Source organism: Tursiops truncatus, chromosome 17, assembly GCF_011762595.2.
Source record: "Tursiops truncatus isolate mTurTru1 chromosome 17, mTurTru1.mat.Y, whole genome shotgun sequence".
In the NCBI taxonomy this organism is placed as follows: domain Eukaryota; kingdom Metazoa; phylum Chordata; class Mammalia; order Artiodactyla; family Delphinidae; genus Tursiops; species Tursiops truncatus.
In genome coordinates this window covers 30,612,184-30,639,987 of record NC_047050.1, presented here as the reverse complement: position 1 = coordinate 30,639,987, position 27,804 = coordinate 30,612,184, and the positions used below count along the sequence as shown (strand labels likewise).

At 34.6% G+C, this 27,804-nt stretch overlaps 1 protein-coding gene across 1 annotated transcript in view; it reads left to right on the top strand.

Moving 5' to 3' along the window:
- Positions 1–27,804, top strand: part of MMP16 (matrix metallopeptidase 16) — a 342,034-nt gene that overhangs the window by 272,392 nt on the left and 41,838 nt on the right. Inside the window, exon 7 of the mRNA XM_019926341.3 lies at positions 16,401–16,539. Coding sequence (XP_019781900.1) covers positions 16,401–16,539 — 139 coding nt within the window. The remainder of the gene's footprint in view (positions 1–16,400; positions 16,540–27,804) is intronic.

Below are 27,804 nucleotides of genomic sequence, written 5' to 3'. Positions count from 1 at the left end.
GAAATCAGGATGGGGAAAAAATCCTACCATCCATCAAGGACTATGGTAGCACTGTTCAATAAAACTTGTGATGATGAAGTGCTCTATATATATGTGCTGTTCAGTATGGCAGCCACCTGTCATATGTGGCTGTTGAGCACCTGAAATGTGACTGGTGCAACAGAGGAGCTGATTTTTGAAGTTACATTTAATTAATTTAAATGTAGATGCATTGGTTAATACATTGATTAAAAGGATATCTTAAACACAGTACATTTATAATGAATTAGTCATATAGTCATGTTGCTGCTTTTACAACTTTCTCAATTGCTTTTCCTCTAACACAGACTGAAATATAGTTTTCTCCTTTCTGTGGTTTTAGAGGTAATTGTGAAACACTCGACACAGGGAAGAATTGAATCAGAACAATATACAAGAAGCTATTAAATTGAAGAGAATTAGCCTCTGTTCCCTTATGTGTTTTGTGTTCAGTCATAATTTCCAGTGTTACTGACTAGTAAGAAATAGCAGTAACAGAAACTGGGTAAGGAATAAAAAAATCCGTAAGGATTTTCAGGGCAAAAATAGCTATTATTTGTGCTGTATCCCACCATCCAAAGAAATAGTTTAACAGGAATGAATGATAACATAGAAATATCTATATTTGCAATAGAAATATTGCAAAGTTATAGTTTATCTATATTTTTATTTGTCATTGATAATAGAAAAAATCTGATTTTTAAAATCATACAAATGGCTATTTTGTTTAACGATGATGATTTCTTGCTGTTAACCTTAAAAAAGAAAAAAAAAACATTTTGGAAGATTAATAGGAAAGAGGAAGAAAAGACTTTCCAAATTCCAAGATTTTCCAGAAAAAATATTGATTACTTTTGTAAGCCCAGCTTGGCAGATGGAATAAAATACATTTGCTTCAGTATAATATTTGGTAACTATGTTAATTTTGTATAAATAGGATCACATGAGACATATTTGAATCACTAAAACTATTTCAATATTATCCAAGACCATCTTTTTATAATTTTTATTTATGTATTTATTTTTAGTCTTCAACTTCAAGTTTGGAAATGAATGGAAAAATGCATATGTGTAAAGTTCTATTAAAAATATGATATAAACACACTTTTACTTATAACTAGTAACATACAAGTAATTTTTTAAATTTTCAAATAATTGCCCATTTTGATAATGGGTTTGAACAACAGAGAATGGTTGAGCTAAACAATATATTACCAACTCACATTATGGATAAGATAACTCACTAACTCAGTTTTCCTTTTAGAAAATAATGGTCTAAATGCAGCCTGACTCAAAAAAATTTGAGCCATAAATAACAAATATTAAGAAATATTGTATTAATGCAAAATGATTTTTATATTGTTTTTATTTAATCTTGAATAGAAAGAGTACTTATAAAATCAAGTAAAGTGATTTTCTTTAACATAATCCTTTTAAATATTAATTCATTTGCATACAATTAAAATAGCATTTGCTTCACACAATAATCAATAACCAACTTTTCAGGAATGGATGTATGGCATCAAGTGAGATTCATCTATATTTATAATGTCTATTAAAGGAATCACAATGGCAAAATTTTTTAATATCTTTATTGTAGTATAATTGCTTTAAATGGTGTGTTAGTTTCTGCTTTATAACAAAGTGAATCAGTTATACATATATATATGTTCTCATATCTCTTCCCTCTTGCATCTCCCTCCCTCCCACCCTCCCTATCCCACCCCTCTAGGCGGTCAAAAACCACCAAGTAGATCTCCCTGTGCTATGAGGCTACTTCCCACTAGCTATCTATTTTACGTTTGGTAGTGTATATATGTCCATGCCACTCTCTCACTTTGTCACAGCTTAACCATCCCCCTCCCCATATCAAGTCCATGCTCTTGTAGGTCTGTGTCTTTATTCCCGTCTTACCGCTAGGTTCTTCATGACCGTTTTTTTATTTTCTTAGATTCCATATATATGTGTTAGCATACGGTATTTGTTTTTCTCTTTCTGACTTACATCACTCTGTATGACAGATTCTAGGTCCATCCACCTCACTACCAATAACTTAATTTCGTTTCTTTTTATGGCTGAGTAATATTCCATTATATATATGTGCCACATCTTCTTTATCCATTCATCTGTTGATGGACACTTAGGTTGCTTCCATGTCCTGGCTGTTGTAAATAATGCTGCAATGAACACTGTGATACATGGCTCTTTTGAATTACGGTTTTCTCAGGATATGTGCCCAGTAGTGGGATCACTGGGTCATATGGTGGTTCGATTTTTAGTTTTTAAGGAACCTCCATACTGTTCTCCATAGTGGTTGTATCAATTTACATTCCCACCAACCGTGTTGGAGGGTTCCCTTTTCTCCACACCCTCTCCAGCATTTGTTGGTTGTAGATTTTTTGATGATGGCCATTCTGACGGGTGTGAGTTGATACCTCATTGTAGTTTTGATTTGCATTTCTCTAATGATTAATGATGTTGAGCCTTCTTTCACATGTTTGTTGGCAATCTGTATATCTTCTTTGGAAAAATGTCTATTTAGTTGTTCTGCCCATTTTTCGATCGGGTTGTTTGTTTTTATTTGCTTTGAGCTGCATGAGCTGCTTGTATATTTTGGAGATTAATCCTTTGTCAGTTGCTTCATTTGCAAAAATTTTCTCCCATTCTGAGGGTTGTCTTTTGGTCTTGTTTATGGTTTCCTTTGCTGTGCAAAAGCTTTGAAGTTTCACTAGGTCCCATTTGTTTAATTTTGTTTTTATTTCCATTTCTCTAGGAGGTGGGTCAAAAAAGATCTTGCTGTGATTTATGTCATAGAGTGTTCTGTATATGTTTTCCTCAAAGTGTTTGATAGTGCTGGCCTTACATTTAGGTCTTTAATCTATTTTGAGTTTATTTTTGTATATGGTGTTAGGGAGTGTTCTATGTACCTGTCCAGTTTTCCCAGCACCACTTACTGAAGAGGCTCTCTTTTCTCCACTATATATTCTTGCCTTCTTTATCAAAGATAAGGTGACCATATGTGCGTGGGTTTATCTCTGGGCTTTCTATTCTGTTCCATTGATCTATATTTCTGTTTTTGTGCCAGTATCATACTGTCTCGATTACTGTACTTTTGTAGTATAGTCTAAAGCCAGGGAGACTGATTCCTTTAGCTCCATTTTTCGTTCTCAAGATTGCTTTGGCTATTCGGAGTCTTTTGTGTTTCCATATAAATTGTGAAATTTTTTGTTCTAGTTCTGTGAAAAATGTCATTGGTAATTTGATAGAGATTGCATTGAATCTGTAGATTGCTTTTGGTAGTAGAGTCATTTTCACAATGTTGATTCTTCCAATCCAAGAACATGGCATATCTCTCCATTTATTTGTATCATCTTTAATTTCTTTCATCAGTGTCTTATAATTTGCTGCATACAGGTCTTTTGTCTCCTTAGGTTTATTCCTAGATATTTTATTCTTTTTGTTGCAATGATAAATGTGAGTGTTTTCTTAATTTCACTTTCAGATTTTTCATCACTAGTGCATACGAATGCCAGAGAGTTCTGTGCATTAATTTTGTATCCTGCAACTTTACCAAATTCATTGATTAGCTCTAGTAGTTTTCTGGTGGCATCTTTAGGATTCTCTGTGTATAGTATCATGTCACCTGCAAACAGTTACAGCTTTACTTCTTCTTTTCCAATTTGGATTCCTTTTATTTCTTTTTCTTCTCTGATTGCTGTGGCTAAAACTTCCAAAACTATGTTGAATAAGAGTGGTGTGAGTGGGCAACCTTTTCTTATTCCTGAACTTAGTGGGAATGGTTTCAGTTTTTCACCATTGAGGACAATGTTGGCTGTGGATTTGTCATATATGTCCTTTATTATGTTGAGGAAGGTTCCCTGTATGCCTACTTTCTGCAGGGTTTTTATCATAAATCGGTGTTGAATTTTGTCACAAGGTTTCTCTGCATCTATTGAGATGATCATATTGTTTTTCTCCTTCAATTTGTTAATATGGTGTATCACATTGATTGATTTGCATATATTGAAGAATCCTTGCATTCCTGGAATAAACCCCAGCTAATCATGGTGTATGATCCTTTTAATGTGCTGTTGGATTCTGTTTGCTAGCATTTTGTTGAGGATTTTTGCATCTATGTTCATCAGTGATATTGGCCTGTAGTTTTCTTTCTTTGTGACATCTTTTTCTGGTTTTGGTATCAGTGTGATGGTGGCCTCGTAGAATGAGTTTGGGAGTGTTCCTCCCTCTGCTATATTTTGGAAGAGTTTGAGAAAGATAGGTGTTAGCTCTTCTCTAAGTGTTTGACAGAATTCTCCTGTGAAGCCATCTGTTACTGGGCTTTTGTTTGTTGGAAGATTTTTAATCACAGTTTCAATTTTAGTGCTTGTGATTGGTCTGTTCATATTTTCTATTTCTTCCTGGTTCAGTCTTGACAGGTTGTGCATTTCTAAGAATTTATCCATTTCTTCCAGGTTGTCCATTTTATTGGCATAGAGTTGCTTGTAGTAGTCTCTCATGATCCTTTGTCTTTCTGCAGTGTCAGTTGTTACTTCTCCTTTTTAATTTCTAATTCTATTGATTTGAGTCTTCTCCCTCTTTTTCTTGATGAGTCTGGCTAATGGTGTATCAATTTTGTTTATCTTCTCAAAGAACCAGCTTTTAGTTTTATTGATCTTTGCTATCATTTCCTTCATTACTTTTTCATTAATTTCTGATCTGATCTTTATGATTTCTTTCCTTCTGCTAACTTTGGGTTTTTTTTTTTTCTTCTTTCTCTAATTGCTTTAGGTGTAAGGTTAAGTTGTTTATTTGAGATGTTTCCTGTTTCTTAAGATAAGATTGTATTGCTATAAACTTCCCTCTTAGAACTTCTTTTGCTGCATCCCATAGGTTTTGGGTCGTCGTGTCCTCATTGTCATTTGTTTCTGGGTATTTTTTGATTTCCTTTTTGATTTCTTCAGTGATCACTTCGTTATTAAGTAGTATATTGTTTAGTCTCCATGTGTTTGTATTTTTTACAGATCTTTTCCTGTAATAGATATCTAGTCTCATAGCATTGTGGTCGGAAAAGATACTTGATATGATTTCAATTTTCTTAAATTTACCAAGGCTAGATTTTCAAATTCTTTTTTAACCACACAGTACAAATCAAAAAAAAGTTGAAATGTGCTGAAATCTTGCAAAAACAATAAATGAGGAGTTATTTCTGTCTTCAGAAGACAGAGAAAAAAATTAAATTGCTCAACTAAATAAACTGGTCTTCTTTTTTCACTTTCATGTCAATTTGAATCTGCATGAAGAAATACAGGTAGGGTAACATATTCTCAATTATACTTGAACTTTCAACTATATCCCCCAACATATAAGTTGTAAATAAGTATAGCATAAATGAGCAGTTGAAATACGTGTGATTGAGCAAGGAGGAATATTCCCACCTATTTAAATGCTTTTCATAAATTACCTTTTCTTTTTTTTAACACTTGGAGACTAATTTGGGTTACTGTTTGTTATCTGCAGTATTGTTTTATTCACTTGGCATCCTCACTCTAGGATGTGTATGTTTCAATATTTAGCATTTTACTATTGATACTTTACCTGAAACAAATGTCTTCTTCTTTCCAGTCATTGCAGTAATGTGCTTGCCTCCTGAAATCCCCAATGCTTTCTTTTCTAAACCCTAGTAAGCATCTGCCCCATAGCTAGAGCACAATGCTGCACAGCTTTTGTCAGATCCTTCTAATTCTACATTTATTCTTATTTTATTTTTTCCTCATTATAGTCCTTCATCTCTATACCTGCTTTCTTATATGTTCTATTTTATTGATCTGGCATTGGATATCTCATCAAGATACTGTTTTCATCTCATATAGCATTTATGTGCAGTTGCTTCTAGAATTTTTATTTTCCTCTTGTGACCACTCCACCCTCCCTAGAGCTCATCCCCACCACAAACCACTTAAACTTCTGGTTTTCAAATCTCATTTCCCCTTCTCCAAAAATGATATGTGTTCTCTTACCCACTATTACTCTCAACCTGGTGCAGCATAGATTATTTTATACCTTCCTTTGGTATGATGTGTGTTACTTCCTTTTCTATAGTACCCCTATGAAAGGACCTATGAAAGTCTAGTCAACAACATCATCTTTCCTCACCTTCAAAGGCTTCTGAAATTCCTCTTAATTTATGAATCTTCCAACCAAGTGGAAGAGACATACCATTTGTTTTACTGAAAAATATTACCATCTTAAGCTTCTATAATTTCACAAACCATCAAATCTTATCTATCAATTTTATTTAATATTCTGTTATTAGATTCCTTCTTGCTTAGAATAATTTTCAAAAATTATTCAACCACATCAATAGTTGTCCAAGGCTCCATTATTTAACTGAAATATTAGGAAACTTAATAACTTATATTTACTTTGGAGAAGTTTCTCTCTTTTTTTTAATTCAACAGTAAGCAAATATTGCTTACTCATATAGTTTCACTTGATAGATTGTGAACCAATAGCACAAGTGCTTTACGTTTGCTAATGATTGTGATAATCTGACTTCCCTCAGAACAAATTTAGAAGTTCATTACTATTTTATTGCACATCAGGTAGTTTGTTGAGGACTTTCTTTGAGTTTAAGGAAAATCAATTACCTTTTGAACTCCCTAGTTAAGTAAATAAACCACAGCAAAACAGTAGCAACAGAAGGCATGTTTTCAAGATTATATTAGCATAAAGTAATTAGGTAAGGGTAATGAGGATTAGTCTCTCCTGTTATGGTAACAACTGCACCTGAACTCTGAACTAAGTCCCTTAACAATCTTTCACGGTTTTTTTTGCTTTGTAATTTCTTGAGAATTTTCCACTCAATCTACGCTTATCTCTTAGGAGCAAACCTCTAATTCAACATAGACCTTTAACACCTAATTTGTTGACAAGTAACTTTGTATCCCTTTAAAAGAAAAAAAAAAGTTTCCCTCCAGCATATTCCCTTCCGGGCATCTAGCCTGCTTTCCTCCCTTCCCCCTTAGGCTTCTGCCCTTGCTCAGAGATTTTGCATAGAGTCTATTGATGACTATTTCTGTCCAGGATATATTTCTTATCACTGATTGTCTGCTCTGTTTTCCACATTCTTTCAGCTCAATGAGTTTCCTCCATTTAGTATGGTTAGGACTGGGGGGAAAGAATATAACAGGTTGAAGAGGAAGCCATAAAAATAATACTCCATAGCTCTAGCTCAACCCTTGATTCTTCTGATGTCACATTATGAAACATCTCTTTCTCATGAAATATCTCTCTTTCCCCTTCTTTATATCATGACCTTGTCATGGCACCGTGGCCAATACTATACTACAGAATGCAATGGGAAAAACAGAAAGGTCACCTATAGGGAAGAAAGAGCTCTTGGGAAATAGAGGCATAGTATTAAGTGAATGTCCCTGGAGATGGTGAAGTCTGAATTGAGTCTTAAAAAAAAAAAGGGAAGGAAGGGAGGGAGGGAGGAAGGGAGAAAGCAAATGATAATGATGCTCATTTAGAACATGTAGAAACAGGCTGGCAAATGGATGATTTCCATATAGTGATCTAAGTTCTTTGGTAGATCTGGGTGCTGTATGGGCTGTAAAGAGGGACTGGGGAAGACTTTCTGTGGGGGCACTTAAGTTAAACATTGACAAACCAGGTCCCCTACATCCAGGCCAAGGAAAAGATTTGCTCATGTGTCTCTCTTTCACTATCTCTTTTTCTCTGTCTTTGAACACTTATTTAACACACAGTGCTGGGTATTATTCCAGAACTGAGAAGTGCAGTGTTTGAATAAGATAGATGAGGTGCATACTATGATGAGAGACAGGTGACCAAATAAACAAGATAATTTCAGAGAACGATAGATATTATGAAGAAAATAAAACTTGATGAGCTGATAGAAAATAATTGAGGAGACAATTTTAGATTTTGTGGTTAAAAAACTAAATTGAATAACTGCCCTCTCAATTACCTTGAGTAAAAAATAAACTACACTTTATTCAGCAGGAACATGGTTTTTATTGTAAATGAGACATCTTTCTTCAGGTCAAAAATAAAGAGATGGTAATTCTTGATAGGTGTGCTAATGACACAACTGTTTCCCAGCTCGTTATATTCACTAAATGGTAGTTCCCATTTTATAGAGATGGCAATAATAGCATTTCACACAGCCTTTGAAATTAGTTGTTTGCCTCTTTTCCCCTCTAGAATGAATGTACATTCTTAAAGAGTTCATATTTTTGGAATCCAGAACTGCTAGTTCAGTGGGAGGAATGAAATCTTTTCTTTTTTTTCAACTCAATTACATGATATGTGAATTGAAATTTAGATCACCCTGCCAATATTCATGATCCTCATAGGAGTGGAGGGAAAGCAAAATGTCATAGTACTGTGTGGTACAATCATATCTACCATTTGAGGCTCCTTTCCCTAAAGGCAGTGTATTGATTAAGCATTTTTTAGTAAACTGTTCTTTTCTTCATCACAATCATTGCAAAGTGGTTTCTGAACAAGAGTAGATGCAAAAAGAAACAGGAAAAAAATGATATAAGGACCTAAAAAGAAAACAGTGTCGACACACATCCATCTTTCATTTGCTCCTCAGATCTTTCTATTACAGGGCTTAACTACACTTCATATAGAAATACTTCATAACCATTCATCATTTGCATATATAAATGGAATAAAAACAAATATTTATGTTATTACATTATGTATGGATAATTATTAATTTTCAGTTGTAAAAATTAGTATTCTTTTTGTTAAGATTTTATAAATACTAATTAACAAGTGATCCATATCTGACATATCACTAAACCTTTTAGTGTGTAGATTTTTCAATATAAGTTGATTGAAAAAAAATTTTTTTTTACAGTTGGAGACTATAAAAAGTATCACATAAATTTAGCACATATGGTAAACAAATTATTCTGAAAATACCAATTCTCCTTTCATTTGAAACAAAAATATACATGTTATTTCTTAAAATAATTTACATTTCTAAATCCAGATGGTAACTATAATAGATTCTTTCTTGAAAATAGTTAAAGATATTAAGGGAGATTCCAGCATTGTGACTTTTGAAATTGATTTAGAAGAATCACTTGTTAATATCTTACTTCCTTCCTCCATTATAGTGAGTCTGTGTTTTAAGCATTTTTCAAAAACTACAGACAATATCCAGGCCTATTTGACCTGTTGAGATGTACTGCTGTATCATTTCTCCTGGAATGACATTTGGTTAATCTTTGATTGATGAGCCCTGAAAATTGTGCCTGCAAAATCATTGCAGACATTCATGACTGTCTTGATGAGAAAGTATCTTTTAATGGTTACTTTCAACAGGTTTTCTCCTAAGGTTTATATATCTAAAGCCAGTTTGTGTCAGCTCTTGTGATAAAATAATGAAAGCTTCCCAGAATGGTATTACCTTTACTAGATACATCTTTTAAGCATCCTTTCATAGTTTTTTTTTTTTCTCTAAGTTATAATTTTACTTTTTCTTTTCCAATGTTGAAAAAGAAATATAGCTAATTATATGTAAATGGTCTTTCTCTCTTTAAATATACCAGTACCTTTCACAATTCACAATTTATTTATTTATTTATTTGACTGCGCTGGGTCTTTGTTGGCAGCATGCGGGATCTTCATTGCCGCATGCGGGATCTTCAAAATTACAGAAAAGTTGGAAGAATGAGCATATGCACATCTAATATATAGATTTAAGAACGGTTAGTGTTGGCCTCTATTTTCTTTACATATGTATGTGTGCATGTGCAAAACACATGCCCAAGCGTTTGGTGAAACATTTGAAAGAAAGTTGTGGATATTATGAAACTTCACTTCCAAATAGAGGATCCGGTGACTATCCATGCATTGCATATGGTTGTTATGTCTATTTAGGTCTTTTAACTGATTATTCTCTACAGCTTTTTTTCTCCCTGCCTTTTTTTTTCTTCTTCTTTCTTGCTGAGACTAGGCCAGTTCTCTTATATACCATCTCACATTCTGAAATGTGTTTGACTGTTTAAGTGTCATTTAACTTATTCCTTTTTCCTATAAACTGGAAGAAGTTAAGCCTAAAGGCTCAATGAAATTCTACTTTAAACATGTTTGGCTTCTACATGGTTGTACTTCATAGATGATCCTGTGGCATTCAAATGTCTAGGTATTCTATGTTTTATCACGTTAGGTGGTGTATAATATCAAGTTACTATGACTGATGCAAAGCTTGATCACTTGGTTAAGGTGGCAACATTCATATCTCTGCATCATAAAGGTTTACTTTTGATATTAAAATTAGCATAAACACACACATGTACACTCAAGTGCATGTAAAATTTTGAGCAGGTCAGTGGAGTGTATCAATCTTAAGTGTCTAGTCTTGATATTGTATTTTTGTTATGAAAGAGGTATCACTGGAGGAAACGGGAGAGAGTGTAAGGAATCTCTGTTTTTTCTTAAAACTATAATATGATTCTATAGTTACTTCAATATAAAAAGATTTTTTTAAAACTTGTAGGTAATTTATGTGTTGGATTTAGTAATATATATTACTAAAAATGAGTAGATTTAGCCTAATAGTTGTTATTCATTAATATGAATTGTATTCCAGTAGGCTCAGTAATTATGCACATGATTGAGAGATATAGGATCTAGCATATGGTATGATTAAACAATGTTTGACCACTAAATTTTATAAGAAATTCTGATCATTTGCTTTTACTCCGTGCATTTGAAGAATGTGTAAGACAATGAGTCAGTCCAAATGGGGAAAGTGTTAGCACCAAAGCATATTTTTTCTTTTAACTGCAAACATGGCCATCGGTAATCTTGTCTTCAAATTTCCCTTTTATTCCTCTTGACCTTTCAAAACAGCAGTGGCCTGGGACAGATGCTCTCTTAGGAGGCATCTCTAAGGATGTTTCTCTTAGACTTAGAAGTCCTTGCTGGCTCCATTTCCTGCCCAGATTTATGTAGCTACCCATGCACTGCTGGCTCCTTAACTCCAGTTACCTGTGAGATCACTTGATGATTCTGGCTTCCAAGGGTGGTTCCAGGGTGGAACTGGGGGTCTCAGAGGTGTCGTTCTGCCTTAGAAGCAGTAGAAACAAATACAGGCCTACCACAGAGTAGAAGGCCAACATTTCTTCCTCTAATTTTAAGCATTCATTCAGACTGCTTTCCCCCTTATTATGCATATAGCTGCCATGATTTGGGCTTTCTTCCACTATTATTACATGTCTGATTTTGCTTTCTTAAGAACCAGATTAATTTTGAACACCAGATTCCCCAGACACTCTCCAAGCCATATATTAAGTCCTCAAAAAAAAGAAAATATATGATTGCTTATAAATAAATCTGTATTATAGTCATAAATATTTTTCTAATTTTTTTCATAACTGGTGAGTTCCCTTGATTTGATTAGAATGTCATTTTAATAAATAGTTTGGCACCCATATTAATCAGTTACCTTGATTTAAGCAATCGGGTATATTTGTTATCCAACACATGTGGTTTGATTAAAAAAAGATCAAGAGGTATGTCCATTAAATATGTTTAGGGCTCCTACACTTTGCAAGACACAGTGCTCAAAGCTGGTAATTCAGTATCCCTGCCAACCCACTGTTCTGGGGCACATAACACAGTGGAACAGTGGGAAGACTTCAAGACACAAAAATAATTATATAGTAACTGACTGGGTAAGTACTATAAAATTACAGACTACTGTGAAATAGTATAGTAGAGTCACCTAATTTCAATCAAGGAACAGCTAAGGCCTTTTTGTGGAAAGGATATTTTAGCTGAGAACTAATAGATGATTCACAATCAGTGAAAAGTATGAGGAAGGGAAAGAACATTCAAAGTGCAGCAAACTGCATAGGAGAAGTCTTGAGGAAGGAAAAAGCTTGACTCTATTGAGAAACCAGAAGGAAGCCCATGTGACTGGAACACCATGAACACAGAAGAACCCCGTAAGGGGCTGCACAGGGGCTGGGGCCAGGGCTGAGTTTGAATTCTGCTTCAGATGCAGTAGGAGGCAAACCAGTGGCTTTCAGTTGGCATTGCAGTCATCTGAGTGAAATGCAGTGGCAGCCTGAGTAGGATGGTGACAGTGATGATGATGAAAAATCAAGAGATTTGAGATGCTATTTTAGAAGTGGGAAGGACTAGAGGAAGCCTGAGGTGGCACAGCAGGAGGGGGCTGTGAGAACAGTGAATGCCTTCTGGAAACGTTCATATTGAGACATGTGAGACATTCATAGATTTACAACAAGTTGTTGGTTAAATAAACAAATATTATATCTTAGAAGAGAAGTAAAAGTAAGTCATTTCTACTAATTGTTTTTTTATAAAGAGGCCTGAAGACAGCATCCTCTACTGCAAGTACATCAGTAACATCATCATCTTCATATGCAGACAGCAGGAGGACACCTTTTCTGTACAGTTGTCTGTGAACAACGTGCAGATTAGATTATAAACCAGAATTTTAAAGGGAACAGAAGAAAAGCAAACTGTATTTCTCTTGAATGTTACTTTTTGTGATATATACCATGGATTTGTTATCTTTGTGAAAAAAATGGTCTGTCTGGATCCCATACTACATGGAAAGAAAAATCTATGTATAAGCTCCAAAGTGTTCATATCTGAAGTGAAATATTGGTGTTTAAGTAGGAATTCCTATTTGGTAATTTTTAAGCACGATGCTTTATCACAAGTTGACTTTGCAAATGTGCTAGCTGTGATTATTTTTAGTGTATCCTATCCCTTCCCACCCTTTCTATAAGAGCTGTAGCCAAAAAGAGGTCAGAGGCAAGATATAAACAATATTTTTAGGGGGCTGTAGAGGTGATTCCTCATTCTTTCCTTTACATCATAGGCCAAAACAAAACACACATTGTTTGGAAAGGTGAAAACATTTTTTTTTCATCCACCCATGGTTCAAAGTCCTTTATATATCATACCCTTGCAGAAAATGAAATATGTACTAATCATCTTTCTATTCATAGCACTTTTGTGTTCTTGTGACTCCCATATAGCTTTTGGCTTCTAAAAAAAATCACTTACTTTAACTTTGCCCTTTCCTCCCTAACTTTTGTTTTCTTTCAATAAATACTTACTGAGCTTCTACTGTGTGCAAGGCATTTTCCTGGAAATAGGAAGCCATAAGAAAACAAAAGACAGACCCATTTGCCATCATTGAGCTGCTGTTCCAGTGGAGAGAGAATGAACAAAAAATAAGTAAAACATGTATTGTGTAAAACAATGGTATATGTAATCAATAATGAAAAAGCAGAAGAGGGGAGAGAGTAAAAGCAAGTATGGGTGGGTGGAGTGAAGGGCTTCAATTTTAGATAAGGTGGTCAGAGAAAGTTTAATTTGGAAGGATAATTTGCACTGAGACCTCAATATTATTTTAAATATCCTCTCTCTGCAAATTAGTCACAAGCACTTTTTCTGAAGTAGCCATCTATTGTGACTGTGGTATGTGTTTACATCATCTGTGACAGAATACTTACTAAATTATTTGTACCATTGAATGCTGCTAAACAGAGGAGTTTTGAATAAATTGAATAGAATCACAACCAGAGCAACTACAATTTATATGACTCTCTGCCAAGGCTACTATCAATGAGAAATAATCATGAATTCATCTATGCTTCCGCATTACCTTGAGAAGATTTGCAAATTAACTCTGCTTATCTTGAGGGAGTAATTTCATTTCTTACATCATTAGTGGCATTTTGGGATTGTACTTCTATCTTCTGACTGCAGCCTATTTGTTCCAAAGAGCCACTGGCCCTGTCTCAGTATGGGGGAGATTCTAGCAATGTGAAGTGTTTCTCTGAGAAAAATTGGAATATATTTCCAGGGTTTTCATCCAATTTCTTCCTATTCTTCATCTTAAAGAGCTTTTTGTTTAATTGTTCCATAAATAATCATGGTCACTTATTTCTTTGTCAGAATCCAGTAGGTTTTTAGCCATTTTTATTTATTTTAGGATATATATTACAATAATTTAAAAATTTTTTATGTGGAGATTGGAATGACTTTAACACCCAGTTAAAAACCCCTGTTGCAGCTAGACCAAGATGCTGTTTTTGTTTTAAATTATCAGCATATCATCTGCTGACATTAAAGTTTGGATCTTAATGCCCATACATATTTTCTTAGATCAATCTTTTCATGAAATAACTTTGTAATTTAAAATCAGCTTAATGTATCTCCTGCACGTGGATCAAAACATTTATTAATTCAGGATACCTGGTACTGTGGAAATTATCAACATAAGGTTAATAACATAAGGAGATGTTGTGGGAAGGAGATGCATGTCTAGAGCCAAAATATGATTAAAATTTGAAGAAGAAATAAGGAACAAGACAAAATTGTAAACAGAACTATAAACAGGAAAACCAGGGTACCTAGTTTCAATATAATTTTAACAATAACCACCAAGAGTTTTAATGTTACCATGTGCCAGATCCTCAGAAAGTCCTTTACATTTAATATAGTAATCATACTATGAGTCAGTTACTGGTAATAACTCAGTAACTAGCACCTCAACCAAGGTGACACAGTTATCAAGGAACAGAACAAGAATAGAATGTAAGCTCAGTCATTAATTAAGCTACTTCCTCCTTTTTTTTTTTTTATTTTTTTTATTCAGTAGTCAGCACTTCCTCTGACCACAGCCGGGAAATGTTCTCTCTGATTTTTTAAAAATTAATTTATTTACTTATTTATTTTGGGCTGTGTTGGGTCTTCATTTCTGTGCGAGGACTTTCTCTAGTTGTGGCAAGTGGGGGCCACTCTTCATCGCAGTGCGCAGGCCTCTCACTATCGCGGCCTCTCTTGTTGCAGAGCGCAGGCTCCAGACGCGCAGGCTCAGTAGTTGTGGCTCACGGGCTTGGTTGCTCCGCGGCATGTAGGATCCTCCCAGACCAGGGCTCGAACTCGTGTCCCCTGCATTAGCAGGCAGATTCTCAACCACTGCGCCACCAGGGAAGCCCCCTACTTCCTCCTTTATCTATAAATAGCAAAATAAGTAGAGAAGACAGCCCATTATAACTAGAGCAATTATTCAAAGATTATTAAGACAATTTTAATATTTGGGATTCATTTAGATAGGAAGAAATCTCCTTTTTATCATATCACCTGAAATCCAAGAATCCTTAGTAGACTGTGTGTGTGTGCATGAATGAATATATGAATAACTGACAAATTCTAGGAAATCTACTCAGGCTAAACTATTCTTAGCCAAAAGCTTGGGAAAGCTCTATAATAAATCACTTGCTAATACCTAAGCTGGGGGAAGAGAGCAGAGGACAATTGAAATGGAAGTATTTTTGTGATATGCACTTATCTAAATAGTACAAATATATAACTTGCAAGTAAAACTCTGCTTGCAAATACTGAAATAAAATGTAATAGTAAATTTTAATTTACTGGAAACTAATTTTTTTAAATATACCTAGTTTTTTCTAATATTAAAGCACTTTGGATAATTTCTAAATTATTCCAAAATTTTCAATAGAAAACAATTTAATGTCATCAGATATACATTTTGGGGAAAGAGTTTTTGCCCTTAGTGAGAATTTATGGTGAAAACTATTGTGTGTAGTCTAATTATTAAGTCAACAATATTTATAAATACCTGCTATGTAGCAAGTCATATATATTATTCACTAGAGATAAGAGTAAACACATTTAATATAAAACGGCCTGTGCTATGACTGAGTGAAGTACAGGTTATTATAAGAGCGAATAGGAGAGGCAATTGACCCAGATTGGAATCCACTCTGCTGATCTTCCTTCAAGTTTACTTTGTTCATTTAAGGTGACAATATAATTTATCATCCAACCCAGGACACATTTGAAGGTGAAAAAGGACTCTACTTATAATTACATGGGAAAGTAGGTGTAACATGGGCATACCAGGAGGCATGGCCTCCCTATTTCATCCCAACACTTCAGGTGGAGATCTTGCACATGTCTGTAAATGCAAAGGTGCATGTGTTCATATGCTGCTCTTATATTTTGGAAAGCTCACTTAATCCACAAATCTGGCAGGAACTTGTCTGTGCTACCTCTGTTTTTCAATCTAGAAAGCCCTGGAGATAATGTAAACTGCCAAGATTATGTATTTTTACATTATCTTTTTAACCACAATGTATGGATTAGACATTGGGTAGTTTACTACAGAACGTTTGTGATCATTCTGGGCAAGGTAGCTGTTTCTTTGACTGTTTTGATACAGGCCAGTGATAACAGCACTAGCTTAGCTGTGAAAGCATTAAACCATCACACAGGGAAATTCCCCAAGGTCTCACCTTTGTTGAAAGATGCTTGTGTTTGGTTTGTAGGACCAGTGGTTTTGGCGAGTAAGAAACAACAGGGTGATGGATGGATACCCTATGCAAATTACTTACTTCTGGCGGGGCTTGCCTCCTAGTATCGATGCAGTTTATGAAAACAGTGATGGGAATTTTGTCTTCTTTAAAGGTAAGGAATGTTTCCCATGTCTTGCTCTGCTGTATCTTGGTCATTTTGCCCAGGGCCTTGCTGCAGATATAGAGATGAATAAGTAAAGACTGTTGAGTGAGGTTAGGTAGCTAATTCATTTTATAAAATGAACCACATATGGTGGCTACAAATATAAATGAAGTAAAATCAAAGATAATTTTTAATTCTCTAAGTTATATTTTCTCATTTGGTATCCTCATTTGTAAGTCAAATTTAGGAGGCATTGTGATCGCTTAGAATTTTTAGATTTGACTAAAAGCACCAGAAAAATAAATACACAAATAAGTGAATGAATGAATGAATTAAAAGTCATTTTTCTATTAACTAAGGGATTTGGGTTTTCTTTTTTTAAGAGCATTTGGAGCTGCTTGCTGTTTTTATGCAATGAAATCCATTTCACTTTTTATTTTCATATATAATCTCTTAAACTTTACTTGATTTAGTCAGTTTATGTTAAATAGTTTTCAATAAACTAAGAAATTGCTCATAAAGACAAGGAAAACTTATGAGTAGAAAAAATTCACCCAATCATTTTACCCAATAAAATTTATTATTTGTTCTTTATCTGAGTGACAAAATTCAATTGCACAAATACTAATGTCTAACATGCAAAAGTGAAATTATCTGGTAAAGTGAACTTAAGTCAAGTGACTGGTACTCCATCTTCTAAACTTACTAATATTCAAAACAATAAATCTTAAGTCTATTGGGGGGAAAGGGAACACAGACTGACTGAGTTGTAGGACTGAGAAAATTGTGAAGAGAACATGATCGGAGGAAAACTAGAGTGAAGAATGAATATGATTGAATGGATTGGCCAAGAGCCTACAGGTCTGAGAATAAGCTCAAATAAGGATTGAGATTGAGGGAAAAGAAAAGGATCTTAACCAAAAAGAAAAAAGCAATTATTCTCAGGATCAAACTAGAAGAATTCATAGCAGTGATGAGAGTAATGAAAACACAGGGTTTGAGAGACACTTGTGATATTTTAAGTGAAGTCCAAACAACACATGTAAAGTGAAAGTGTATACTCAGAATTTATCTTTACAAATTATAACTTGAGAAAGAGGGGTATAGTACATTAATTATAAGAACATGATGATCCTGCATTCATTCTGCCAATTTTGAGCACTTGCTAGCTGTAAGAACTGAACAGCTACTCAGTTCCCTTTGCCTCGGTTTCTCCACCTGGAAAATGGGATTAGTAGTGCTTGCCATTTTAGGATTAAAGACTAAATTAATGACTACATGTGAAGTGCTTGGTACATGCGAGCTCTCAATAAATGCCAACTATTACTGCTGCTGGTGTGATTACTATTAATATTCCTGCCCTCCTGCTATCTATAATAAGTGTATAAAGGAAGTAACCAAAAAAAAAAGCAATTATTCTCAGGATCAAGCTAGAAGAATTCATAGTAGTGAGAAGAGTAATGAAAACACAGGGTTTGAGAGACTCGTGATATTTAAGTGAAGCCCAAACCATCCATGTACTGTATCATTGTGGAAATGTACATGTACTGTACCATTGTGGACAAAGAAAGGATACATCGAAATGTTCTGAATCTTACGGGCATGATATTTGGAGAAAAATTACCCTCCCATACACTCTTCTTTGGTCCTGTGCTCGGTAGCAGCAGAAAAAAGTGAAGAATAAACCCTAGGCAGCCTATGGCTTGAGGGCTGTCCCATGGGGTCCTGTCTCATCACAGGATGAATAGTGCACTCTGACAAAACTGCCTGAGGAGAAACTGCCACAGTCATAAATCAGTGTTCCTACAGTTCTTTATTGCCTCAGGGCCTTCTCACTTTTTTCATGTTGTCTCTCCTCACTCACTCGCTCTGGAATGGCTAGCTCCATTTCATCTTTAAACAGCTGGCATAAAAGGGACCTCCACAGAGTGCCCTCCCTGCCCACTCCATTTAAAGCAGTATCTTCCAACTTGCACAGCTCTTGTAAAAAACTGAAATTATCTACAGCATTCAAATGTAAATTTCATGAGAGATGGAGCTTGTTTATATTTTCTTGTACACCACTTTATTTTCAGTTCCCAGAACAGTGTTGGGTACATAGTAGGTGCTTAACAAACATTTTAATGAAAACAATATGGTTAAATATTAATTTGACTCAATAAGGTATTTCTTATGTCATCATGCTAACAGGAACAACTCTGTCTCTTGTCACATATATATTAAACTTTAAGAAAGTTTAGCTTGTTAGTGGTGTCATCATTTTTTTTTTCATTCTTTCTTTTTTTTTTTTTTGCTGTACGTAGGCCTCTCACTGTTGTGGCCTCTCCCATTGCGGAGCACAGGCTCTGGACGCGCAGGCTCAGCAGCCATGGCTCATGGGCCCAACCGCTCCGCAGCATGTGGGATCTTCCCCAACTGGGGAACGAAACTGTGTCCCCTGCATCAGCAGGCGGACTCTCAACCACGGAGCCACCAGGGAAGCCCAGTGGCGTCTTCTTGATATATTGTCTGTATCAGGAAATGTCTAATCTTAGAACTTTGTCACTCCAAGGACCCTGCTGTGATGTTTCCTTCCTTCAGTTTACTCTCCACATTACCTTCAAATAAACCTTCTCAAAACCCAGCTATGAACATCAGCTCCCTTATTCCAAACATCATTGATTATGCAGAGGGAGCCGTAAGCTCTGGTTGTTTCCAATAAGACCACTCCCTTCCCTGGTATCTATCTCATTATTGGCAGGAGAGTTAAGAGTCCTAGAACCCTGAGATTTGGGTGACACACCACTCCCTTTCCTACCCTTCTCACAATAGTCACAATCAAAATGAGTGTCTCAGCTTGCCACCATCTCTTTATGGCCTTTATCACCTTAAAGTCTAGATAATCAGATTAACTCTCACACCAAGACCATCATCCCCATCTTGCTCTATGGACCTTGAGACCACCTCATCTCTAGCAGTCCAATTTCCCTCCCTGTTTAATTTTCTACATATCATCCAGCAAACTATGTTTCACTTATTTATTGCTCATCTGTATCCCTCTCAATAGAATATCAGTTCATAAGGTCAAGGTTTTCTCTAGTTTTTTTTTTTTTCTTTTAAATACTGTTGTACTGACAAAGGAGTAATCTCCAAAATATACAAGCAGTTCATGCAGCTCAATATCAAAAAAACAAACAACCCAATCCAAAAATGGGCAGAAGACCTAAATAGACATTTCTCCAAAGAAGATATACAGATTGCCAACGAACACATGAAAGGATACTCAACATCATTAATCATTAGAGAAATGCAAATCAAAACTACAATGAGGTATCAACTCACACCCGTCAGAATGGCCATCATCAGAAAACCTACAAAAAATAAATGTTGGAGAGGGTGTGGAGTAAAGGGAACCCTCTTGCCCTGTTGGTGGGAATGTAAATTGATACAGCCACTATGGAGAACAGTGTGGAGGTTCCTTAAAAAACTAAAAATAGAACTACCATATGACCCAGCAATGCCGCTACTGGGCATATACCCTGAGAAAACCATAATTCATAAAGAGTAATGTACCATAATATTCAAAGTAGCACTATTTACAGTAGCCAGGACATGGAAGCAACCTAAGTGTCCATCAAGAGATGAATGGATAAAGAAGATGTGGCATATATATACAATGGAATATTAGTCAGCCATAAAAAAAAATGAAATTGAGTTATTTGTAGTGAGGTGGATGGACTTAGAGACTGTCATACAGAGTGAGGTAAGTCAGAAAGAGAAAAACAAATACCATAGGCTAACACATATATATGGATTCTAAAAAAAAGAAAATGGTTCAGAAGAACCTAGGGGTAGGACAGGAATAAAGTACAGACATAGAGAATGGACTTGAGGACACGGGGAGGGGGAAGGGTAAGCTGGGACGAAGTTAGAGAATGGCATGGATATATATACACTACCAAATGTAAAATAGATAGCTAGTGGGAAGCAGCCACATAGCACAGGGAGATCAGCTCAGTGCTTTGTGTCCAACTAGAGGGGTAGGATAGGGAGGGTGGGAGGGAGGCACAAGAGGGAGAAGATATGGGGATATATGCATAGCTGATTCACTTTGTTATACAGTAGAAATTAACACACCATTGTAAAGCAATTTTACTACAATAAAGATGTTAAAAAATAAACAAACAAGTAAACAAATAAATAAATAACGAGCAAAGGAGGTATACAATTATAGCATATAGAGAGCTTTAGAATAAACCTTATTCTGAGTACATATTAAGTGTCACTAAACATCTGTCAACTGACGGGCAGGGAAAACAAGCCTCTTAAACTACAAAATAAACATTTTCTAAGTAAAAAATAAATAAATAAATAAATAAATAAATAAATAAATAAATAAATAAATACTGTTGTATCCCCAAGATCTTAAACCAGGAGTTGACAAACTTTTTCTGTAATGACCAGATAGGAAATATTTTAGCCTTTGAAGCCCATACCATCTCTATTACATATCTTTTTTTTTTTTAACCTTCAAAAATGTAAAAACTCTTCTTAGATCATGGGCTGTATAAAAACAGGTCGTTTGTCCTAGTTTGCTGAACTCTGTTTTAAGCAATAACTGGAATGTAGTAAACACTAAACAAATAATTATTGAATGAATGAAGAATAAAATTCAAGTCCCAATCTGTGTTTGTATTCACAGCTCTATACACATTGGTTTCAGCCTATACCAGCCATCCTGGATAACTGTTACTAATGTGTTTAAGCATTATTCTTCTCCAAGTTGTTCTTTTCTTTGGCCCTCTTTCCCTGTTTTTCTTTCTCCTTTATGTTTTTCTCTTCTAATCTGTACTATACAGCAGTACTTGTACTTAACTAGTTTAGCCTTTTATTCCTTCTGTTTACCTGATGCCCATGTTGGTACACAAAGTTATTTAATCATATATTTCCTAAATGTACTTAGTATTAGCCTTGCTTTCATCTTACATAAGAATTTGAAGGTGTGGATTTGAATATAACCATAAACTAATATTATAATTTTAGTTATAAAATATAAATACTGTCTTAGTAATATAAATAAAGCATATGTTATATTCAAGTGAACTTTAATAAATATCTTAAGAATAGGAAGCTGCTAGATACAATTAAAACTTCATATTTTGGTATAATGTGTATAATTTTTGAACTTTGGGCAAAATTGTATGTGTTTGTATGTCATATGCAGTGGGAGTTGCCAGTACACAATTATAAAAACATATATTGCTTGCCTTCTATAGATGTGATCAGTTTTATATTCTTAATAGAATTTTATTGAGTTTTGTTATGTAAAAATATAGTATAAGGGTGGGCTCTGCTTCCAGCCAAGATGTAATAATAGGGATCAGATTTATCCTTCCACCTAAAACCACCAAAAATTGGACAAAGTATATAAAGTGATGATTTTCACGACATTGAACATCAAGAAATAAAGGCAGTGAATCTTGAGAGTTAAAAACAAAGAGAAATAAGCCCAGAAACCGCCCCAGTTTCCTGTCTTGAAAGAATTTCCAGGCTGTGGCCCAACATACAGAAATCCAAGCAAAGCTCAGAAGATTCTCTCAGTTGAGGAGATAGAGCTGAGAGTCAAGTGAGAATAAGGTGGCTATAGTTCACAAGACAAAGTAATGCAGAGGAAAGAGCTGAACAGAGTGAAGACCTAGAGATTATCAAAGAAAACTCCTAAGGGATGGGAGAGAGAATTGGTCAGCATATGTGTGTAAGGATGCAACTGAAGTCTGGAGAAAGAATCTTGTGATAGATATAAAAGAAGCAATGCCTGACCCTCACATAGGGCTAACAGTATTTGTTCCTACCAGTCACGTGTTGTCCATGGGCACTGGATAGAATACTGAGAAGAGTCTTGCCTCAGTAGTGGGGAATAATTATCCCAGAAGGAGCACTATTTCAGTCCTACCTAACAAATCTTAAAACACCTGAAGTAATCAAATTGTTTCTAAGTAACAGTCCTAGAACAAAGCTCAAGAATAATTATAGGGATATAAAAATATTCACCCAACCAGGCAAAATTCACAATGTCTGACTTTCCCCATAAGATCAGGAACAAGACAGGGGTGTTCATGCTTATCAATTCAATTCAACATTTTACTGGAGGTTTTACCTAGTGTAATAAACATAAAGTAAAACTGTCAAAATGTTCACAGACAACATGACTGTCTATGTAGAAAATTGGATGCCATCAACCAATTATCTATAATTGATCAGTGAGTTTAGCAAAATTTCAAGATATAAGACCATAATACAAAAAATTAATTGTATTTCTATATGTTTTCAAGACTGTGAAGGGTCTAAGACTTTACCCTATTTGTAAGCTAGCAAGTTAGCCTGCCACACTTTCATGAATGTTGGCAGAAGACATGAGATTCCTGACTCAGAGAAAAAGAAAGACTCAAAAGCAGTAGCCATTTGTATGAGTTCCCTGAGCCCCAGTTCTCAAAGGGTGACATGAACTGGGCCTGTTAACGCCTATACTTGTAATCAGTTACGTGCAGGAGAGGAGCCACAAGCTTAGAGAAACTAAATTTTTTTTTAACATCTTTATTGGACTATAATTGCTTTACAATGTTGTGTTAGTTTCTGATGAATAACAAAGTGAATCAGCTATATGTATACATATATCCCCATAACCCCTCCCTCTTGTGTCTCCCTCCCACCCTCCCTATCCCACCCCTCTAGGTAGTCACAAAGTACTGAGCTGATCTCCCTGTGCTATGTGGCTGCTTCCCACTAGCTATCTATTTTACATTTGGTAGAGTATATACGTCAATGCCACTCTCTCCCTTCCTCAATAAGCAGTAAGCTGCTTAACCTTTCCCCAGAGGAGGTCTTTTATTTATTTAATTGAAGAGTAAACAAACCCTCCCTTTATTGTGGAGGGAGATGCTTTCTCTATAACCCAAGATTGTTGATATACAAACATCTTTGGAAATAAAGTCCAAAAGAAAGACATTATCAGTGCCTCTGCTCATGAGACATGCTGAGAAGCAAGTGACGTAGGGATAATTTTCTCCCGTCACATACTAGCAAAGAATAATCAATAATTGAAATTAAAAAAAAAAATAAAATGACATCAAAAATATCAAATATTTAGGGATCAATCCAAATAAAATGTGTATGACCTAGACACTGAAAACTACAAAAATTTGCTAAATGAAAGTGAAGAAGACAAAGGGACAAATATGCCTTATTCATGGCTTCAAGAACTTGATATTATTACAACGTCAATTCCTGCCTAATTTATCTATAGATTCAGTACAATCCCAATAAAAATCTCAGCAGGCTTTTTGGTAGTTATTGTTAAGCTGATTCTAAAATTCATATGCAAATTCAAAAGACCTAGTATAGACAAAACCTGTTTGAAAACACTACTTGATTTCAAGTCTTATTTATTTATTTTTTTTGGCCTTGCCATGCAGCTTGTGGGATCTTAGTTCCCCCACCAGGGATCAAACCTGGACCCCCTGCAGTGGGAGCTTGGATTCCTAACCACTGGACCACCAGGGAATTACCTCAGTTCTTATTTTAAAGCTACATTAATCAAGACAGTGTGTCATTGGTGTAAAGATAGAAAAACTAGATCAGTGAAACAAAATAGAGAGTCCAGAAATAGACTAAAAATATATATGAACAAGTAATTTCTGACAATAATACAGAGAAAATTTAGTGGAGAAAAGATAATTTTTCAACAAATGGTACTGAGAACATAGGATGTTCATATGCAAAAAAATAAATTCTAATCCACACCTTGTACCATATATAAAAATGAATTCTAAGTGGTCCGAAACTAAATGTAAGACATATAACTGTAAAACAACTAGAAAAAATTAGGATAAAAGTATATGTGACTATGGCTTAAACCAAAATTTCTTATATTTAATGCCAAAATCACAATTCATAAAAGAAAATGGTAAGTTGGACATCAAAATTTTTTAAATTTACTCTTCAAAGACACTAAGAGAATAAAAAGACATTCCATTAACTAAGAGAAAATATTTGCAAACACATATATGAAAAAGGATTTGTATCCAGAATATGTAAAGAATTCTCAAAACTCAATAAAAAGAAAGCAAGCAGCTCAAAAATAAGCAAAGGGTTTGAACAGAAACTTCAACAAGGATAATGTACAGATGCCATGTAAGCACATGAAAAGATACTAAGCAATATTAGTTATTAGGGAAATGTAAATTAAAACCACTATAAGATGCATATTTGTTACAGTGGCTAAATTTAAAAAGACAGACCATGCCAAAGCAACCATGCCAAGCTGACAATTTCTTTAAAAGTTAAACATACAGACACCATTGCACTCAGACATTTTCCCAAGATAAATGAAAACATTTGTGCAAAGACATCTACACAAATATTCAAAGCAGACATATTTTTGTTAAACAAAAACTGAAAACTATTCATATATCCTCAATAGGTGAATAGATAAACTATGGAATATTCATATAATGGAATACTACTCAGCAATAAAAAAGGATGAACTACTGATTTGTACTATAAATGAATGAAGCTCAAATAATTATGCTTAGTTAAAAACTTCAGACAAAAAAGGAGTACATGCTGTACTGTTATATTAATATAAAATTCTAGAAAGTGCAAACTAATCTATAGTGATACGAAGTACCTCAGTGGTTGCCTAAGGACAAGTGAGATAGATTGGGCAGTATGGAATACAGAGAGGCATAAGAAAACATTTCAGGATGATGAACATGTTCATTATCTTGATTATATAGATCTGCTGGATATGCTGACAGATATATACATATGTTGAAACAAATTACATATTTTAAACATGTGCTGTTTATTGCTTGTCACATCAGTTTATGTTGGAATAGTTTAAGTATTTCATAAATTTAAATATATTGGTGACCATGGGTAGTAAAATTTTATTCCTTCATTGTTCCACATCATATTAATTATGAGCATCCAAATTAATACTGTTCTGGTTCAGTCACTTACTTAAGCCCAGTGATAATCAAGCAGGGTGTCCCCAGATAGCAGAGATGCCTCATTCCCCAGCAACCTCTCTTCTTGGTTAAAGTTCTTGTGCTACTGAGAACAGTAACATGAGAAATTAACTAAATATTAATATAGAATTAATCCATTTACTGCAGATATCATATTTAAAATTATATAATCTCAATTTAATTTAGATGTTACAACTTACAATGATTATATTTTCAAATAAGTGTTCGTATTGGAAATGACTATATAACATATTTTGATGTCCACATTTTGAATAATTCCATATTTTTTATTTTATATTACTTATCTATGTTCTATTTCTTGCTCTCTATTCTATTTTCCCTAGTCTTATTTTGGTTTATATTTTACTATTTTATCACATTTTTGCATAATGAAACAAAGTATAAGTAAGTAGTTAAATATCTTAAGGAATTTTCTTTTCAACCTCACATCTATAGTTATTGCTTTTGTTTTTCCTTAAGAAGCCAGTTCTTAATATCTCCCTTCACTGGTCAAGATGCTACTCAGTATAGCTGTGTATATTTGAGTGTAAGGCTGGTTGTATAAACTGCGAGCCTTTCCACTCCATGCTAGCCAGTCTCATGGTTTGGTATACGTGACACATGGTATACCTGTTGTTGTTTAGAATAATGATGTCTAAACAGACCCCCTCATTCCTCTACTTGATATTTATCAGTGAACTGAGTCAGTCTCTTCTATTTATGTTCAAAAGTTGTTTTATTTAGTGAGAAAGCCCCAGAAATAGAAAATGTATTGCCCTTCAGGGAAGTAATATGCTTTTCTCCAGCAACTTAATGTACTACACACTTTGTGCTAGTCAGCTGTCTGAATATCACTCAGGTAAATCCTGTGTAATAGAGTCATATTTTATAAGCACAATCAAGCCAGGTGTTTATATCCTCGATTACTAGTCATGTTCAGGCTGAATGGTTATGAGTTAATAATATCAAAAATCTATGTTAGAAATTGAGCTGGTGTAAAGTCCTTCAAGAGTTGGACGTAAATTTAAAAAACACCTTCAGTGTTGTCCAAATCAGTAGTAGTCAAAATTAAGTAGTTGAAAAATTGTCTCAAAAGTTGTCTCGTATTGTTGCTATCACTCAATAACTTTTAAGCAGGACTTAACCTATTTGACATTTTCGTTTCAAGAGGCAAAAATCTCTTATAGAATAGGAACCAAAATATCTGAGGCAGAAAAGAGGAGGGTAATAAAATTTGGGAATAAGAAAAGGAATACAAAATATGCATATCAAAAGAGAAGAGTTGTCTAAATCTGTGGTACCACAAGATGACAAAAAAGAAAACTTTGCTTAAGAAATGGTTTATGTGACTTGCATTACTACTTTATTTCAAATGCTCATAAACTGCAATTTATTTATGCTGCTTACAAATTATCACGTTTGAAAGACTTAGGAAATGCTAATGAAGTTCATTTGAGGTAGAAATACATTGCTTCTTACATAGTAAAATGGATAATCTAAAAGATCTTTAATATAAATATAAATAGATGAATATAGGATTACTTATTTCTGTATAGGAAATAATGGAAAATTGATGCCTAAAAAGTTACATTAAATTAAGAAATTTACATTCAGTGGCCTTGGTATACACAGTAATAGATTTATAACATGTAAACTGTGCTATTTTTTGAATTAAAAATATTCAGAAAATTTTAATATTAATATTTTTATATTGACATGAAGTGACCATCTAAACCAAGGGGCCAAACATTTAATATTTGAAAATCTCCCTTGGTATTTTACCTCTATGTATTTATAATTATTTAGAAAATCTATTGTATGATTTTCTTATGGCAGTTTTTATTTATACTTCAAACTGCAATATTTTTTCATCAATAGTGCTTCTGTGTCGAAATGTTCCTCATTTTCAAAAACTTTTGCCACATACTTTTATTTCTTGTGTTTGAGTTTGAGTTCCCTGGAAAGCAAACACTATGATAAAGTTACAGGGAGGGAAGTAAACCTGTGAAAGATAAAGAGGGAGGAAGCAGGACTGGCACAGTGTCTTGGCAAACCCAACAAGAAACTCCAGGGCAAAGATTGCCCACTAGAGAAGTCCCAGGTAGGGCAGAAATAGTCAGAATCTAGTACCTGCTGTGCTCCGTCAGGAAGCTGGAAGCTGCCCAAACAGAGCATGGACCAACAAAAGGCACTCAGCTGACTGCTTGGCCTAACTATCAGATCCAAAGGCATTCAGCTGAATGGCCAGTTCTTTATTCAGGGAGAT